At 34.9% G+C, this 20,739-nt stretch overlaps 1 protein-coding gene across 4 annotated transcripts in view; it reads left to right on the top strand.

Moving 5' to 3' along the window:
- The window catches only part of TFAP2B (transcription factor AP-2 beta), a 27,301-nt gene extending 8,231 nt beyond the window's left edge, over positions 1–19,070 (top strand). For 2 of the 4 annotated variants that reach the window (XM_063442089.1, XM_063442091.1), the window contains exons 3-7: positions 1,880–1,961; positions 9,116–9,335; positions 11,128–11,246; positions 14,516–14,657; positions 17,355–19,070. In XM_063442089.1, coding sequence (XP_063298159.1) covers positions 1,880–1,961; positions 9,116–9,335; positions 11,128–11,246; positions 14,516–14,657; positions 17,355–17,655 — 864 coding nt within the window. In that variant the 3' untranslated portion in view covers positions 17,656–19,070. The remainder of the gene's footprint in view (positions 1–1,879; positions 1,962–9,115; positions 9,336–11,127; positions 11,247–14,515; positions 14,658–17,354) is intronic. The other 2 variants (XM_063442090.1, XM_063442092.1) reach the window with 1 other exon arrangement.
- Positions 19,071–20,739: the final 1,669 nt, after the last annotated feature.

Genomic DNA, 20,739 nt, shown 5'->3' on the forward strand with positions numbered 1-20,739 from the left:
AACCATTGCTACTGGATATTCGGGTGAATTTTCGTCCTTTTCCGTATTTATGTTTTAAATCATCAACTCAGAGGTGACATTTTATATCATTAAATACTTTCATGCATTTTTTTAAAGAGAACGCGTATTAACCCCTGCGTTACATCGACACACACACAGACACACACACACAGAGACACACAGACACACACACACACACAGACACAAACATACACAGAGACACACACACAGACATACACACACAGACACACACACGCACAGAGACTCAGACACACACACAGTGTATACCTGCTATGCACACTGCAGCCAGGCCTTCCTGAGCCAGTTTAAAGTGAAGAAATGTAGTAATTACAAGTCTCAGTTGTTTGTTGCTTGCTTTCTGCATGCAGTCCTAATTAAATCTTTACGATCCTCTCAGTGACTATTAAGTGCCAACACGCTGTGTGGATATCCTGTACAAAAACGCAGCAGGCGATGTAATTAGATAGAAAATCAGACAAGACTCTTCTCATTAACTACAACAACTTAACCACGTTGCTGATGAAGCGTGGGGATTGCAATTTACCTGGCGGAGCACTCATTGCACACTATTAGGTGTCATAATAACATGAACAGTGGCCCTTGTTGGGTGGAATATAAAAGATGGCTAGCATTCTGTCATTGGGGCCACTGGTGGCTTCCACAGTCATTACAGATGTCTTAGGGTTGGGTGGGCATCATAGGAATTGCAGCTCACCAATGTCATAGCAGTGACTGGTGTGGGGCACAGCAAGGATAACCCTTCATTCAAAGGGTTAAAAGTGACTAATGACTAAGATGCTAAATTAATTATCCCTATCAATCTAGAACCCCAGGCTCCCAAGTCCTGTGTCCTGAAATCAGCAGGATATTTAGCGAATCTAGGTCTGCATAGTCACAGTCATAGTCATTTCTTTTTATGGAACTAAAGTGTTAAAAGAGACCATTAAAGTCTTATCCAACAAGAACTACATATTTGTAAGTTAGCTATCTTCCATAACGTTGAGATCAGCTGTTTAATTCAGGATTTGATTAAGTGCACTTATTTTTTTTAAATATGTTATATTTCAGATATATTTTGATATCTTAGCGTAGAAATATGTGATTTTTTTTCATATATTACACTGAATATATACCTATATACCATATGGTTATTATTTATCTGTGTTCAATTACTGTAAATTATGTTTTTGAAAAAATATATATTAGTAGAAGCCACAATGCATTTAATACATTTAATAGGCAAAAGATTGTATCTCAATGTTTTACAGTCATATAAAAGGAACATAAATAGATTAAGCGACTGATAAATAATTGACTCATTTTCTCAGATTAAATGGGAAAATACGAGTACAGATGTTTTTGTTTTTTTTACTCTGCGAACATCTTGTGGTACCCTATGACTATACTTGTTGGTATTATAGAAAAATGTGTATTTAAATTATTGTTCTAGATCAGGTATTGACAATTGATTGCAATCTGACATTTTATAATGTTGAAATCACAGGACAACCAAAAAAAACTAAATCATATAATGTCTCCCAAACTTAAAAAAAATGTTGTTATAGAATGAATAAAATAAAAATTGAAACAACAAACACGGAGGATTAGTGTGCCCAATCCTGTGTGTAATTCAATATGTAACAAGATAAGCAAATTGCTCCTTCACACAGAAACTTCCCATCTCATCCTTATCAGCTCAAATCATTTGGCTATAACTCATTTCCACAGTGTGTTCCTGTGTGTGGAATAATAAAAACGATGTCCTGGTGAGTTCATTTAAATAGAAATCTATACACCACATAGTACATAAATATTATACAGTGTGTGCGCATATACATATTTAATTTAATGAAAACAGCACTGGTATTTTTTGTCTCCACAGTCAGTTGAAGATGCCAATAACGCTATGAATATATTGGATCAGTCAGTTATTAAGAAAGGTATGTATAACCGTCCTATTAAAATCCTTAGCTCCTTACCTGACACTGTGACACTGCTATAACTGTATCTTGCTACAAATGTGTGTGCGTGTGTGTGTGTGTTTGTGTGTGTGTGTGTGTGTGTGTATATATATATACACACACACATATAGTTATATGCATATATACGTATATATGAAGTAGTACATGTCATTCCAAAATTTAGTTAATCCAAAAAAAGTATCACTGTTATTTTACAAACACACGCACACATACAGACACACACACATACATATATATACAGACATTTGTGTGTGTGTGTGTGTGTGTATATATGTATTTGTGTATGTGTATATTTGTGTGTGTATGTGTATATATATAAATGTGTGTGCTTGTGCGTTGATGTGTGTGTGTGGTGTGTGTGTGTTTGTATGTATATATATATATATATATATATATATATATATAACATGTAATATATGTATACATGAATGTGCTGATAATGCATGTGTGATCCTGTGTAGATCCATATTACCCCCACCATTATGGTAATGGATGCCTATGCCCTGTTTGTGGCATGTTTGCCAGTTGGGTTTAATGAGTTCAGTAAATGTATCATGAGAAATACATGCGCAGATTCGCATCTTTGATTTAAGCGTTTCAGAATACCCCACTGTTACAGAGTGTGTGCACTTAACAAATGTTTGCAGTCTCGTGTACAGCTGCAAGGAAAATAATTAACTAATTAAACTAATTAAATGTAATTACAATAACTCATTTTGGGCTTATTGCCGTCTTTCCATTTTTCTATATATTGCCTGTGACAGACAATGACAGTGCATGACAATAACAATGAGGATTTGCTGACACTTTGGGATGCAGGATTGCTTTATTTTTGCACTGAGAGATATTTAAGAACAACAATCTGTGTTTGGAATTATTCACAATTAGATGTAATGGTTTATTTAATCTCGTCTAAGGTCTATGAAACATTGTTTTAATACCAGAAACAGAAAATCAGATTTATCACCACCATTTCATAAATCAACGAATCTGATCTATTATATATATATATATATATATATATATATATATATATATATATATATATATATATATATATATATATATATATATATATATATATATATATATATATATTTATATGATGTAGTCTAATTACTCCCTTATTCAGAAAGAGGCACTGTACATATAAAAAAACATCAACACGAGTCTTACAAAACAATAGCACCAATTGTAGTGTGAGAAGAGGTCACCTTTGTTTTAATCCTAAATATTAACCATTTTACCCCATATTATATTGTAAAAACTACTGGAAGACAAAGCATTATCAGATTCATTTGGGTTTATGTGTAAGAAGTAAAATTGCTCCAAAGTTCTAAACCTGGAGCAGTCAGCAGGAACATTCAGTAGGTTTCCATAGTGATTGCTTCAGTTTTAAAACTTTGCCCCAGAAATATTCTGTATACATGAAATCCCCATGTGTTTCACTGCTATGTCAGTGGGATTCATCTATATCGTTATATCTAAGTAATGCTATAAATGACAGGCAACAACAGTGCAGATATTATCATGTTTCATTTATATTTAGTTTTTTTTTGTGTTTTTTTTTGGGGGGGGGGAGGGTTGTTAAATTGCAAAACTTTAAACATAATGCAATGGTAATTGTCCATGCATAGCACAGGTCTCTGAAAGGGTCCAATTAAATTTGGCCTGGGATGTGTTGCTAACATGTACTGTTAACAGTGGATTTGTGGTGTGCTACCTGCCCTGTGTAATAAGCTTGCAGTAATAATATGTTGCATGCAAAGCAAAAATAAAAAATATCACACACATTTTACAGATTTTCCTTTCTGGGAAGTTAAATGATATTGTGGCACTTGAGGACTAGTTAACAACACCAGTAAATAAATAGGAACTGTGTTTAACTAGATAATCCAAAATCCAAAGTCTTGGGTTTATTACCTAGGGAATCACATCATTCGTTATTATGGTATGAGAGAAAGTGTACAGATAAAATGAGTGATAATGTCAACACGTGTAATATAATCCAAATCTTACACCAGGAGTCTACTGAGAAAAGCAGAACGTGTTCTGGCCAGCCATTTGCAATACTGGCCAAGCAACACTAAACAGATGACAAGATACCCTTTAGCCTTCGTTTCACTTCATCAATCATCCAAAACACTTACACAAGCAAAATGTTCAAATTTGTCACTATGATATCTGACCCTTAGCTTAAGTAACAAATAGAACTGAAAATAATTTTGATTGAGGAGGTGTAACTACATAGCATTAATTTTAAAAAATGTATCTACCTCCGAAGTTAATATATATATAATGAAGTTTACTGTGTTGTATTGTTATAAATGAGCTTGTAATTTGGTATATTTTGGTGTCAGGTTCCCATATTAAGGGTTCTGTCCCTTCTCTGCTAAGGGAATTGCAGGATTTTCTGCTATTTGAAATCATTTTTGCTCTAAGTGCAGCAAGGGGAATGTGAAAAGTTTGGTTGTGCAGCCCTCTAAGGGTTAATGGAAAGTAATGAAAGGAATTAAGCATGCACCTGGCTTTTAACAGAAAGGAAATAATGATATAATGATTTTGTGACTGTTATTCGGCAGCAGACAGCCATATATTGAGCCACTAAGTAGATGCCCTGATACTGGCAGTCTGGAGAGTGCTGGCTGCAGCAATAGAACCAGGACGAACAATAGAGCACAGGAGGCTGCTTAGTATGTACGAAGGTTCGTTAGGATTTGCTAATGTTTATCAAGCCATGGCTGTATAGTTACCAGATCAGAGATGGATAAATGGCAATACAACAGCCTTGCTATTGGGTTCACTCACTAAACAGTGAATTATAGCGAATCAACTAAAAGGAAAATAATAATAGTGGCAGATATTGTCCATTATGGATGAGCTGGGAGGTTTAATGGCCTACATATTGCAGATCTGTTCTTAGCACAATGTATAGTTTTTGTGTTAGCTTTCCTTTGTTGAGGCCTCCTCAATAATTCTAACCTCCGATAATGCTCAATTCACTCCATTCCAATACAAAAGGAACTCCCATACACACCGAACTGTAGAATAATTAGAATTACCATGATGCCTTCCCAGTCTAGCTAATAAAATATTGAGGCTGGCAAAGCATCATGGGAGTGGCAATTCTTCAATAGATGTAATTCAGCCACAACTTGAGTTTAACCCCTTAGCCACCCCTGTACTATATTGATCAACTAAAATGTTGTATTTACATTCTGCCACATCATATCCATATTATTACACTTTTATGAATAATAAACAGCCTCTCTATAGATTTACTGAACGCCAGAGAAGCCTGACTTCATTTATCTATGTATCATTTTCGATTCCATGAACCCTAATATTTGCTGTTGTTGATTATTATTATACTTAATGATATAATGGTATGGGAATCAATCCATTGACAGCATTGATTGGACTAGGCCAGAGTTTACTATCAATATATATTGAATAAGGTTGTGTCTCTACGTCACTATGCTCTAATTTACAAAATCTTCAAGTATCAATCAAATGTTAAGAAAATAGAAGATAAATGAAATTGATATGGGAGGGGGAGGTGGAGGGAGGGAAGGTGCCCATCCTTGACTTCTAAATGGGGAATTCCTAAATCATGTTCTCTCCTTAGCCAGAGACAGATTCCTCCCTCCTTGTTATGTTTCCTATAGAACACTAGCTGACGTTTCTAGAGTAATTTAGTTAAGAGGAAATGAGTTGTCCCCAGTGGAGAAAGCAAACGAGTGGAGTTAAGGTAGCCAGCGTGATAAATGTCTCTTTCAATCTCAGATCTCCAGAGCTCGTTTAAGGCTAATTTTCTGTATGAGCCCCCTTTGAGCTATTAATGCAATAGTCAGAGACCATGGCCCCTGTTCTGTAGCTGGCCCATTAAAACCACTATTAGACTGTAGAATCTGTGGGGATAATGAAAGGTGCACTTAAGATATGGTAATATGTATTGGCAGAGGGTGGTAAATACGATTTAGAGGGGTTGGTCAATGAGCAATCAATAAAGCAATAATGGGAATGCGTCGCTACATTAACACATCCAAATTCCAAGTAGACATTAAAAAATCATTTTGAATTTCCGCTTCCATTAGGACCTGGGAGAGAATTTGCCATTAACATAATATTTACCATGTAGCTACACATCTGCTTTTGTCAATATGAAATTGTATATAAATTTATAAAATAAAGGAAAGGGAACTCGGAAATCAAATCACACTCCCCAATCTGGTAAGAACATTAACTAACTAGAATTAGGAAATTGTAGATGACAAACAGATAAAACATAAATAAAAAATAAAAAAATATATATATATATAAAATGGTAAAAATATAAAAAAAAAAAAAACACTCCTTCATTCGGTTATCATACGGATATATGAAAAGCAAAATAATATTTTTGCTTTTTTAATTTTTTGTATTTCTATTTTTTCCCCACACTGCTAGTAACCGATTTGATTAATTGAAGATCGGAATCTTTATTTGTAATGTGAATATTTGTATACGAATTATTTTTTTTATTTTAATACATTTATTCGATTTCTGAATAATTTCATGTAACATATTTGGAAATGTTTAGGCGTATGCTATTAAATGTAATCAGTTTATTTTCACGTTTGTTAATCATCGTAACCCCAAACGATATATAAAAAAATATAAAAGTCCCTGTTAGTTATGCTTTGTGTTTTACGCGATCATAGCCCAATCTGTAAAATAAAATATAAATAATCTAATCCAATCATTTAAAACACTATGAAATCTTAAGAAAAGTCAAGAAACACAAAAACATGAACACACAACACAGACACACACAATTAAATGAGTCTCCTTCTCACAAACTTAGTGCAGGCGAAAGGTTAGTTTAACCCATGAAAGGCTAGAGAGGTATTTATAATGTGCCCTCAATGGGAAAAACATATACACACACAAATAAATAAACACAAACATACACACACACACACACACACAAACACAAATGACCGAATAACCTTCCACCTGCTAAGTGCAAGTGAAGAAAATATAAATTTAACCCATTAAAGACTGAAAGCTTTGAAGTAACTTCCTGAGTAACCTAAAAGGTTAATATGACCTATGAGGCCCTTGGAAGTTTGCCTTTTTTTTTTTTTTAACCATTTAGGTGCCAGGCACTATGCATTCTGCACAGACGTTTCGACGAGCTGGCTGTGGCATTGCCCTGAAGGCTGAAATAACTGCAACGGGCTGGCAGGCATGGGGTTAAATTATGCAGAGAAGATTGTAAACATGTAAAGGAGTGGGAGCCGCACGCTGAGTGTTTGCTATGCTCCATTTCCTTACCATTTCCTGCTGTCTGTCTAAAGCTACCTCACTCATCTTGAGATTTAGCTTCCAAGAACAGTATGCCCATAATTACTACCAACCCAACCGAGCATGGACCACTGCTTATTGCTAAAGACAAGCCAAGAGAAATGAGAGATCTGCTGGGGATTGGGCAATAGAAATCAAAGATTTGCCACAAGAAACCCAAAACAAATATTACACACACAACAACAACAAAAAAATGAAACATGTATATATATGAATTTTTTTTTTAGCCTGATTGTTTTTTTTCCCCAACACCAAGGAATGCTATTATTTTTCTTAAATCTAACGCTGCCTGAGCTCTGTTTTATTCGCATGTCCATTTTATTTAAAAAAGAAAGTTTTGCATTTCTTTAAAGATTTCGGTCCTAGTGTATGTAGGTGGCCATAGAAATATCTTACAATATTCCCTTAGATCATCCTAAATCATATAGTACAGAGAAGACAAGAGGCAGACAGAAGGCATACAGTGTTTCTTAGTTTGTGTGTGTGTGTGTGTGTATGTGTTTGTGTGTTTATACGCCTACATACAATACACATTCCCGCACGTCCTCGAATGAAATTAATTGCTCTTATAAGCACGTGTAAATTATATGTAAGTACATGATTCACCTTCAGTGAATACGAAGTATTATTCGCGAAACGGTTAATTTTGGCGAATTAAAATACGAATTGCAACATTTTGTCCAAGAATTTGAACTGATTTCTCGATTTCAGCTCCTTTTCCCATCTTGCTTATTTTAACCTTTTTTTTTATTCGAATTTCGAATTTCACCACCTTTAAATCCAGACCCAAATACCTGCACTTTAATATAATTTGTACTGCTTTAAAAATAACATTTGTTTTTGTAATCGAATTACAATTTTCAGGTGGAAACCCAAACAGAGCTGATGACAATTTTACAACTATATTGCCATATTAATGAAACTGCAGTATCTAATGAACAGAGATTACATTTAGCTATTTTTATTCCAGTTAAAATTATTTTCCAAATTCAAGATAAAAAAATAAATAAAAAAATAAATAAAAAAATAAAAAAACGACGTGAACTAACCAGCTTGCATGTCCTGAACTAAATTAGCCCCTTCCACCTGTTTTGGCCGAACTGTTAGTAAATACAGTGGGCGCTAATTAGAAAGTTTCTCTATCAAGGTTCAATATCCGTTAACGGTGACACATTATTAATTCGGCCTCTTAAAATTATCCTGTAATTCGCTAGTTTAATTAACAAAAGGATTCGAAAAACACATTAAATGAGATAAATTAATTATCTTTTTTTCCATAGAATTTCGAACTACGACAGACAGACAGACAGACAGACAGACAGACAGACAGATAGACAGATAGATTTATTAAAATCATTTTAAAATAATTAAAACAATTGTAGACAAAAATAAACCATTCGATCGCCACTGGTCTTAATAACTATAAATATATTATTATTATTATTCTTCTTATTATTATTAACACTTTCGTCTTCGTATATTACTGTACTGTGCTGTGTAGATAATTAGTTAATTTGATGCCTCAAGGAGCCATTTGGTACAAACATTTTGAAGCTATATAGTTATTTTGTAGACATCTCTTCCTTATGTAAAATGTATTCATATTTTTTTTTCCTATACCCCAGTAATTGCAATTTATTCAGCAGTTATAAATATTGAAGAGAACTGTGTCCCCCCCCCAAATGTATTATTAACTATTCGGCTACCGAGTGAAATGGTCACTTATCAATATTTGACATTGTCCTTTTGTCTTCTGTTTGCAGTTCCAGTCCCACCGAAATCTGTGACCTCTCTTATGATGAATAAGGATGGTTTTTTGGGAGGTATGTCTGTGAATGCAGGAGAGGTGTTCTGCTCAGTACCTGGTCGCCTGTCCCTGCTCAGCTCCACATCTAAGTACAAAGTGACAGTGGGGGAGGTCCAGAGACGTCTGTCCCCACCAGAGTGTCTGAATGCCTCCTTGCTTGGTGGTGTACTCAGAAGGTGAGTCTGTGAGGAACTCCTCGCTGTTTGGGATTGGCAGGGGAGGTGTTAATGTGACAACACACCTTATCAAATGAACCAATACATTCCTCTGGCTCTGATACAGCTAAGGTTACATGTTATACAAGGTGCTGTTTAAATGTGTACTACCTAGCACAGCTGTCCATGTATGGTTACCCAGCCCTAACACAAAATGTACCAAATCAGGACCAGTCCACTATTCTCCCAGTAGACTGCAGTCTGCATCATAACTACAAGAGACCTATTAATATGTTTATATATCCACAACAATAAACACTTACAGCTCCTTTCAATGACTGGTAATAAAAGCCAAAGTTACATTGAGGTCGATCTAATATATATTATATTATATTATATTATATATTATATGTTTGTTGTTGTTTTTTTTTTTTTTTTTTTAAAGAAAATGGATGTTAGGTGTTCACACAGTTTCTTAAAATGGTGGCTGGTGTGAGATAAAGTGTAGATGAGCTCCTAGGTATATGTGTGTGTATGTATTGCAATCTATGTCCCTGTAACAGGCAGTGCAGCAGCCTTATTATACTAGACAGTTATTTAATCATGCTTGTTCAGGGGTGTGCTGCCCCATATTGATTATCTGTAGACACACATAAAGCCTTACAGGAACGAATGACTGGAGTATCCACAAATTAATTTATAGACAATATCTACAGCAGCAGAGAGCACAGGGGTCTCTAAATGTCCTCCTATGGTTTCCTGGGCTTTTTGTATATTATTCTTATTAACCTGGATATATACATCACTCGTTCCCTGTACGAGGGTAATTTGTCATTCAATAGAATAGCAAACTAAAGAAAATATACCGCACATGATATGTATACCTCTTGTAGCAGGAGATAGATTCTACTTCTAACAGCAAACATCTACCCTGTGACAATGTGATATTAATATAGAATTACTGGTGTGAACTTATTGGGGAATGATTTTATTGTAGTTTTGACAACATACACACTCACTTAATCACACACACACATACAAACAAACACAACATTACTTACCACATATTATCACGTTACCTCGACAAAAAATAAACACAAAAACTACAGTATAAGCACAAATAAAAGACAAACAGGCACTGTCACATATACCATAGAAAACAACACGAACACAGCCAGATTTAAAATACACGATCAAGTCCTGGAATAATCAAATGGACACACACACATAGAGGTAAAAACACAAATAAATTGTGCATATAACGTTGATGTTGTATATAAACACACACACACACACACACACACACAGACAAATACAACACATACACACAATCACGATATGCCATTAGCAAAATATTAACTGAAAAACTTAGAACTAAGCACATCAACGCCCAAAGACAAACGCACACAAACACATCAAAACAGCCTAGCATATTATCAAATATGCTATCATGGTAACAGAAAACACAATGTAATAGTTATGGTAAGACTTATTGTGTTCACATTATTTGGGATAAAAACACATGCACAATCACTTCACACACATACACAATCACTGAGGCATTTAATCTTCGTACAAACTGAAATTATCCAGAATGAACAGACACTCGCCCAATAGCTAACACACACTTTACACACAAACAGACATGGCAGCATGACGTACACACACGCACACAAATACAAAAATATAGCACCATACGTGGCTGCACTAAAAGACACACGGAAACGCATACACAGACACACACGCTGTCCTACAATCCCCAGTGTTTCAATAAAGTGAAGGTTAATCGCAATGTTAATCTATCCAATTTCAGAGCAAAATCGAAAAATGGGGGGAGATCTTTACGAGAGAGGTTAGAGAAAATCGGCTTGAATTTGCCCGCAGGCAGGCGTAAGGCAGCCAACGTTACGCTACTAACCTCACTGGTGGAAGGTAAGCAGACACTTCATCAGCAACAGCCAGCAAACACTCTAATTATTGTCTATTGACTTTTGATGTGTGGGTAGCTAAACACAGGGTGGCTTTAACTCTTCTATATCTAAGACACTATTACTGCCACATATGGTGGACATAGGATTTTTAGTTATTGTATTTGGCTGTAAAAAATGAAAACAGACCTCCCTCCCCCTCCTGGTTAATATTTGATATGTGAGTCCTTAATCATTAGCACACATCCATCTACTTGTAACACAATAATAATCCCTTCTTAGAAGTTAGTTCTGAAGCATATGGTCACCTAGTTAGAAAATGGTATCATCTGTCTGAAACATAACAATACATTTATTGAATGATAAATCTGTAATTAAGGGGGCTGATGTCATAATATATAAATAAAAACAAATAGCAATTTTTTTTTTACAACTTAAAAATTAATAAATAAAATAAATATTGAGATTGATGTTTCAAATTGCTGTGCTAAATTGAGTACTGTTTCATTGTTTTCTTTGTGTGTTTGGTTCCTTTAGATTGTACACCGATTTTTTATAAAATGGTCATTACATCACATTTAGACATGCACTGACACTTGTACTACTTTTGTTAACCCCCTAATTAATGATAATTGATATGGAGGTTATATAATGGCAATCCCCAGCAGCATCGAATTTCTATTGAGAGGGATCAGAGATCTAACGTTTGTGTTAAAATATGTTACATAATATCTTTTAAGCTGGTATGGTTTTGACACAACAATTGAATAACCCTGTGAGCGCCGGGGGGTACAGTCAAGGCATCTGACTCAGAGAAACAAACCGATCATCTGGCGCACCCACTTACCCACACACCCACTCAGGGATACTTGGATGCATTATGTAATAATCGCCTGTTAGTAAATAAGAAAAAAAGGCAGATCGTCTGCTTTTATGTTATACTTTACAGCAATTGCAAATAAAAGCCAAAGGTCCCTGTGTGATTCTAAATATTTCCCATATATATCAGATTACATGATTACAATAAAAAATACACATAATAAAAAATACATAAATACAGTAACACAGGTAGAGTTATTTTTTAGAGAATTTCACATTTAAACACTGCTGTAATTTTTTTTTTTTTTTTGGGGGGGGGGGGGGGAGGGGGCTACTCTGGCCTTAAATGTAAAATTCACAATGAATTCTAACTTGAATAACCCCTGCCAGTTTATTTTATTTTTTTTAAACAAGATACTGTATTAACCCTCTTTTTTTTTTTTTTTTTTTTTTTTTTTACAAGATCGATACAAACTGCTATGTGTCATTTTTAAAATATGTAATTGTACAAATTGTTACATAGTTATATTGGGTATGTTCAGCGTTTCTAAATAGGTTTTGCTAGGTCTGTCATTTAGTGAAAATATTTAATGTATAAAACAAGTTATATCGAAGAACTGGATTGATTAAATAATGAAACACATATTTTTGCGTGTGAGTGTTTTGTGTGTGTGTGTTTATTTTATTTTTTTTAGTATCTTTACCCAAATCGAATAAGTTAATCATATCTACAATATTCAGGAAATCTATAATACATCCAGTAAATATATATATAAATTATGGTTTTATTATTAAAACTACTACAAATGTAAGCCCAATTAATGACGTTATAATTATGGCCACAGTAACTAAAATAAGGAACAAAGGAAACATTTCTACCTAACTCAGTAATTTATTGGGTATAATTATACAGGTTGCTATTAAGTACATATTTCATTACATTGTTTTATAATGTATGTTTATGTGTGCCAATGTGAGTGTGACTGTTTGGATATGTTTGTGAGGGCGCTTTAGATTGCACAAAGCAGGAAAAAAACAAAACAGTTTTATTCACAATTATTTTAGCTACATTTAAAGATCGCATTAAACATTACAGCAAGCCTGACTGCACTATGGCTTGAGATCACTGAATTGATAAAGAACTTTGAAAAGTTGATTGTGTGTTAATGAGTATGTATGGATTAGCCCAAGTTGGCAGGATTTTGTTTTTCTTAGCTACTCTCCCTCATCACTGGTAATTATTTGAAGGGCTAGGGCTTGCCTAGTTTTGTGTTTGAAATCCTTCCAGTGCCCCCCTCCCTGTCCCCTACAGACTCCCCCCAGGTACCTGCTAGCTTTCTAATCTCCCAGTATCCCCCCAGAGCCTGACTCCCCTCACAGCTCCCTGCTTGCTACATTCTAACTATTGGAAATCGCATGCCTAAGAGCACAAAGCGTACTCTAAAGCTTTAGGCTAGAAATATGATACCAAGTTGCAGAGAAAATGACAGAATTATATTTAGCGTAATTATTCTTTTTTTTTTCTACCCATGAAAACATCATATTTGTTTCATCCTGTCAATCTCCACCCTTTAAACACCTACAAAGTGCACACGACTTCAAAAAACTGCTTGCTTTAGGGAATTCAAATAAAATAATACTGGCTCTACTTAATATAATAGGTTAAAAAAATATTAGGTTTACCATTGATAATTAAATCACAATATTTTACTTTATTTTAATACAATTAACACTAACACAAAACTTGCTTGAAATTTGGCATATTAGTAATAACTCCCCTGTAAATGTTATAATAAACTGTACACATAACTATTTACTATCAATCACAACACGATTTAAAATATTTTTACAATCCATAATATTTGAAATAATGTTTTAATGTTTATACTAATATTTATAAAAACTACTACTTTATTTTCATTAATAAATACATGTTCATTGGGAACTCATGTTTTCCTTATCTTCGTGGGCTGATCATCACGATCAGCTATTAATCTAGCATTAACATCAATATCCTTGTATTTATCTATTAAAAATATAATTATCACAAGCGTTGCTAATCGTGGTGTTGCGGTTAATATTTACTAATACAAATGCTTGCGATGTTCCCTTTTTTTCTTATAGTGTTTTTTTTATATTAGTAATAATTCTGGTGTATCCCAATACACGATTAACATTTACAGCATGCCATTTAGTTAGACTGATTTGTCACTGTTGATTTTTAATAGCTTTGTGCTCAAATTATTTTTCACTTGACAAGCCGGGGAGGAGAGGGTTAAATTCGGAGCAGTCACGTGTCTGTCACTGGAACGCTGCTTAAACCTGCAGCTATAGTGGAACCTAGAATGCGCCAATGTTCCTTCTCTTTAACCCTTAACGTGCCAGATCAAAGCCACTGATATTGTCTTGACTCGTAAAGCGGATTTCTCTGAATATGTACAATTCTTTCTGCAGGTGAAGCTGTCCATTTAGCTCGGGATTTTGGATATATTTGTGAAACCGAATTTCCAGCTAAGGCAGTGTCAGAATATCTCAACAGACAACACACAGACCCCACTGATCTGCACTCCAGAAAGAACATGCTCCTGGCTACCAAGTGAGTGTGACATGGACTAGGACACAGGAATATTGTCTGTAATTTTCTCTCCCCATCCTGTCACCTCCTTCTATCTCTCTCTCTCTCTCTGGATTAGCTCCTCTCCCTGTTTCCTTCTAAGTGTGCTCTCTGTCTCATGACGTCATGAGGTACCTGAACCTGCAAGTGATAAACTCACAGCAACAGTTAATAATATCAATACTTAATTTTATTGCTATAAGTATTTTTATTGCCCATGTAATTCACTTTATTTTTCAGTCAGATGGAAAAAAATAGCTTTGTGGCTATTAAAGGGCTGGTGTTATATTGCATTATGTGAGGTTGCCCATGTTGGCATTGCCTTGCTGTATGGGCATCAGTGGGTGATAGCTGGTTTAGCAACAGGCAGCATGTCAAGGATGTGTCAACTGTTACATAAGTATATAAGTATGGCCACTGCATGACCAATCAGCTTCACTGTCAGGGTGGACTGACAATGGGACCTGTCTGGAGAGGAAAGATCTGGGGTCTGGAGACATTGTTCAGTTTATCTCTGGTGGACTGCCATCAGAGTGATAGACAGGCACACAGACAGACAGATATGTAAGTAGACAGACAGGCTATGTGGGAAACAGAAGCTACATCCCAATATTATAATGATAACAATTTATGTGAATGTGAGCACATGTTTTCTTTTTAATGTGATTTAAATCTCATTGCCCTCTTCTCTCAGGTCAAAAGGTATCACTGTCTCAGACCTTTAACTAGTTGCAGATCGCCCCCAATTTGACTTTGAAGATGAATAATGAGTGACTTGAGAACCTTTTCCTTCTAAATGTAAAATTTCCTTCTCGGTTTTATTGGTGAGGGAAGTTTGATTGACACGCCAGGAAAACCAAGAATTATCCCATAACACCTTTAACCTTAAAGGAACATTAAATAACACCGTTTACTTTGGGATTTGGAGACAGATTGCACCGGTGGCTTTAGAGAAGAAGGACAAACAGTAAGAGCTAATAAATAGAGGTTCTAAGAAAGAAGGAGAGGGTAATCCCTAACGTGGAAACTTGAAAAAAAAATGAAGTTATTTATCAGAACTTGAAAATTGCACATAAAAGTAAAATAAAATTTATCAGTCATTAAAAATGAGAAAACATCAATTAAAAAAAAAAAATAGGACTATAGATCCTAAAAAAACAGCAATTCATTTTACAAATAGTATTGTTGACATTGTGCAGATGTAGTGCTGTGCAATACTATGCATCATATAAGAAGTATCAGCTAGTAGCCAACAAATAACCAAAACTAGCCAAGTTACAAAGTGTGAGAGAAGAGTAACAGTGTCACAAGGAAATTACAGAATCAGGGCTATATAGACACAATGCTGGTCTAATATAAGCAGTCTGGGCTCTGTGCCTTGGTGGGCATCAAATAATCAGCTGTCTACATTCCCTGATCTTGCCTTGGAGGGCACTTAAGCTACCAAGCTGATAGGTATCTCAAAGCGAGTAATTGGAAATGACTAGCTAATTAATTAAAGGGACAGTTCAGGCACCATAACAACCTCATTTATATTAAGTTGTTATGGTGACCCGAGAGTCCCGTTAAGTAACTTGAAATTCTACAGCCGGAATCAGAGGGTCTCTGAGCATCCAACTTAAATCGTACTACAGCAGAATAGGATTAGAACCAGAGTTTCTCCATAACATTTACTTTCTACACATCTTTTCTTTTCAACTATTTCTCTTCTCTCACAATTTTTCTATTCACATCATAAATGTATCTCTCTTTATTTCACTTTTGTTTCTTCCAATGGTCCAATTTCTGTCTCTAAGTCACTGTATCTCTCTGTATAGGTATCTTTACATCTGTGTTTGTCACTGTATCTATGTCTCTTTACATTTGTCTCCCATTCTCTCTGTCTCCCTGTAGAGGTCTCTTTTTTTCTATCTCTCAATCTCTATTTCTCTTTGTATCTGTCTGTGTCTCTCACTCTGTGTCTCTCAATCTCTGTATTTCTTTGTATCTGTCTGTCTGTCTCTCTCTCTCTGTCTCTACGTCTTTCAGTCTCTGTACCTGGCTGTGTACCTGGCTGTGTATCTCTCTCTCAGTGTCTCTATGTCTATCAGTCTCTGTATCTCTTTGTATATGTCTATGCCTCTCTGTGTGTCTCTTTGTTTCTGTATCTATTTGTATCTGTCTGTCTTTCTCTCTCTGTGTCCCTCAGTCTATGTATCTCTTTGTACCTGCCTGTGTGTGTCTCTGTCTATCTCTGTGTCTCTGTATATCTTCCTCTGTCTGTTTCTTTCTGTCTCAATGTCTGCATCACTCTGCATCTGTATTTGTCTATTCCTGTCTCCCAGGATCTGTACCTGTCTGCGTTTATTTCAGTCCTCTCAGTTTCCCTATCACTCTGTATCTGTCTGTGTCTCTTCCAATTTACGTCTCTCTCTCTCTCTCTCTCTCTCTCTCTCTCTCTCTCTCTCTCTCTCTCCTCTCTCTCTCTCTCTCTCTCCTCTCTTCTCTCTTCTCTCTTCCATCACCCTATAAAGCTGATCACCAATATGCTGTCCCTCCCCTGTACACAAAAATAAGCTGGTGATGGGGAATCTGTCTCTGCCAACCTGTGTACTGAGCATTAAAACCTGCAATCATTATGTCAGATCTGTGTTCTGTCTGTAATGCCCTCGGGTTTTTGTCTCCTTTTTACCTCCCCAGGCAGCTTTGTAAAGAGTTCACAGACCTCTTGGCTCAAGACAGAACTCCCATAGGTAACAGCAGGCCCAGTCCAATTTTGGAACCTGGGATCCAGAGCTGCTTGACTCACTTCAGTCTTATCACCCATGGCTTTGGATCTCCAGCCATCTGTGCTGCTCTGACAGCTCTCCAAAACTACCTTACTGAGGCCCTCAAAGGAATGGACAAGATGTTTTTGAACAACAACGGCACTAACAGGCATACTTCTGGAGAAGGTCCAGGCAGTAAAAACGGGGACAAGGAAGAAAAACACCGAAAATGAAAGCAGAAATTACAAATACTGAAACACCTTTCATTTTAGCTTTAATATGTTGGACTGGCTTTGGAAAAAATACAACTATATATAGATATATATCAGATTGAGCCCCATCAGAGAACCAACCTTTGATCCAACTGCACAGAGACAAACCAGGCTCATTATCTGAGGACCAGGACGCTTGCAATCCAACTCCCTTTGTAATATCTTAATTTTTAACAAAAAAACATCACACTTTCTAAGAGACCCTAAGAAGAACAATCACCTATTGGAGAAATACTGGAGGAACATTTTTGATTCTTTGGTTCCTGAGATGCACGTTTATCATATAAAGAGCTTTCTTCAGAATCATAACAAAAAAAATGGAATTTGATCATTTGCTGTGGAACATTCAGATACCTTGTTGCCATCTCACCAGTGTGTTGAAATTTTTGCCAATCATTTCCACATGTAGAGTTTTTAACTGTGGACTAACTATTGCAGATGAGGCTATGTGTGATGATGATGACACTGGTATCAGGAAGCCCTCAATGTGTCATCCATTATTCTATTACCCAACAAGAGGATGTTTTTATTTTATTTTTTATCTCTTGATTGTTTTTCATACTGTTCTGGACATTATTTGTTGTAATATATGTGGTTTGACAATTCACTGTAAAACATGTTGCCAAGTGTTTGTACCCCTTGGTTAAAGGTCCCCCATATAAGTAATAGAATTTATGTTGATTTATACTTTCCTACTTTTATTTTTTTTATTTTTTTATTTCTGTATTATTTTGTTTCAGGCATTTAGCAGTGCTAGCCTGGAATGGATATACAACATTCAATATGTGTCCTTGTTCACCAAGGATGTTGTTCTGTAACTGTTATATTAGTAGTATTATACAACCCTCTTTTCTCTTTAAATGCCATTGGATAATACAATAAAACACATACCTTAACAATTTAATTCAGCCAGCACAAAAAATAAAATAAAAAATAAAATCAATAATTTGGCTCAGGAAATCACACAAAAGCAATTAAATATATGAATTTACTGTATTTGCTATGTATACAATAAAACTGGTCATACACGTTACGTCTACGTTTTCCTCTTCAGAAGGGGGGCGTTTAAAGGATTAATCATCGACTGATATGGATAGCTTTTTCAGAGCAACATGTTATCTAAATGGAAAACTAAAAAAAAAAAATCAACCCTCCCATAAAAAAAAAATAGGTATGACCACTTTAAATGATTTTACAATACCATACCACTAATTATTGGAGAGGGGAAGACAACCTCTCTCCATATTTCAAACCCCTTAGATATATATACATTTTAAGAGCACTTTTAACCCCTTCACGAGGTAGAAAAAAATATATTTATATTAAGGCAGTACTATAAAGTTAAATCAGCTCACATAAACATTAGTAATAACTGCAGGTTAATTAATATCATATTTTATTAAATATAATTGCAGCAATGCATTTTTGTGCAAAACCCACTAGCCTTTACATGGCAAAACAGGAAAATGACTCAAGTTTCGAAATCTAAAACTGTGATTTTAATTTGATGTTAGGTTTTGTGAAATTGAATTTATCATTTTACACGTCAAAGGATATGGCAATGCATTAGAAAATAAATGTTGGATCTGAGAAGAAATATTTCGACTCTGAAGTTGTACTAACAGAGAATTCAAAAAGTTTATCATCCATACATTTAAATGACAAGTCCCCAAATAAACAGCACTTACTTGATGCTTAGATAATAAATACAAATGCATCATAATATACTCAGTAAAATGAATAATATACACAACACAAAAATGCTGTCATACATATATCATAGTTGTTTTAGCCTAGAAACAAAAAAAATCACAATACAATCAAAACAATTTTGCACACCAGAAATACCCCCTAAAAAAAACCCTAAACAAAAAAAACAAACAAACAAACAAACAAAATACACACACAAACATTATCCCCTTAACCCCTTAAGGACCAAGCTTCTGGAATAAAAGGGAATCATGACATGTCACACATGTCATGTGTCCTTAAGGGGTTAAGAACACATCGTTTTCTTTTATTTCTGAATCTGTGTAATTAATTTAAAAATTGGAGTTAAACACATTTAACTGTATAATGGGAGGGATCTCTTCACTAAGCTGTGAATTATGGTGACTAAGTGTTACTTTCAACATAGAAACCAAACTGCGTTGGAAATCCTAACTTCTGTGTAACTGGATTCTCCAAACTGGTCAATTTTGTCCTACATTGTCCAAGTTGGTCCATATGTCACCAATAATCACAACCCATGGTGCAGTTAGATGACTTCGTATCTTTATTTCCTAAACTAAGCAATACACACTACTTATTGCTAATTCAATCTGTCCATATATTTGACTAACTTGGAAAAAGGTGCATTTTTTTTTTTTTTTTTTTTTTTTACCTCTTTAATGTTTTCTGCAGTGAAAGCGTTTAATCTGGACAGTAATCCTGATGTTTTATTGTTTTAAAATAAATAATTGGCAGTATATATAGTTATGTTTGACCTTAAGACAAGCCACAGATAATATATTATTAATAAATATTAACAAACAACTTGATGTTGTTCATATAAGGCGTTACCTTTAGGTATATCAGAAAAAATGCCATTTGCAAAATATTCCAGAAATTGTTTTTTATTTATCTGATTTCATATTATTTGTGGGCAAGTCGAAAAAAAAATATAAAAAAAAGCAACTTTTCCCAGTAAAATTGCATAACATACCCCTTTTTATGTCATAAGATCTGCAACCAACAGAGGTGAATTCTCAGATATGATTTTTTTTTTTTAGTCTAAACATAACATTTGCTATGTGCCAACCACACAGACGTGTCTCCTGTTTAATTAAAATTTTCGTATCCATCCCATTTTATGTGATTTTTCATTAACATTTCATACAAATATCCTGCAGAACTTCAAAGAGAGGATTGACTCATTGTTTAGAAAAACAACAAAAAAAAAACAAACAAAATAAAAAACACACAAAAATATATATAGAAAAAAAATGAAAAAGAGAGAAAAAAAAAGGAAAATAAAAAATATGGGAGGGCAAAATAATGTTGAGT

This window comes from Pelobates fuscus, chromosome 2, assembly GCF_036172605.1.
Source record: "Pelobates fuscus isolate aPelFus1 chromosome 2, aPelFus1.pri, whole genome shotgun sequence".
NCBI classification, from domain to species: domain Eukaryota; kingdom Metazoa; phylum Chordata; class Amphibia; order Anura; family Pelobatidae; genus Pelobates; species Pelobates fuscus.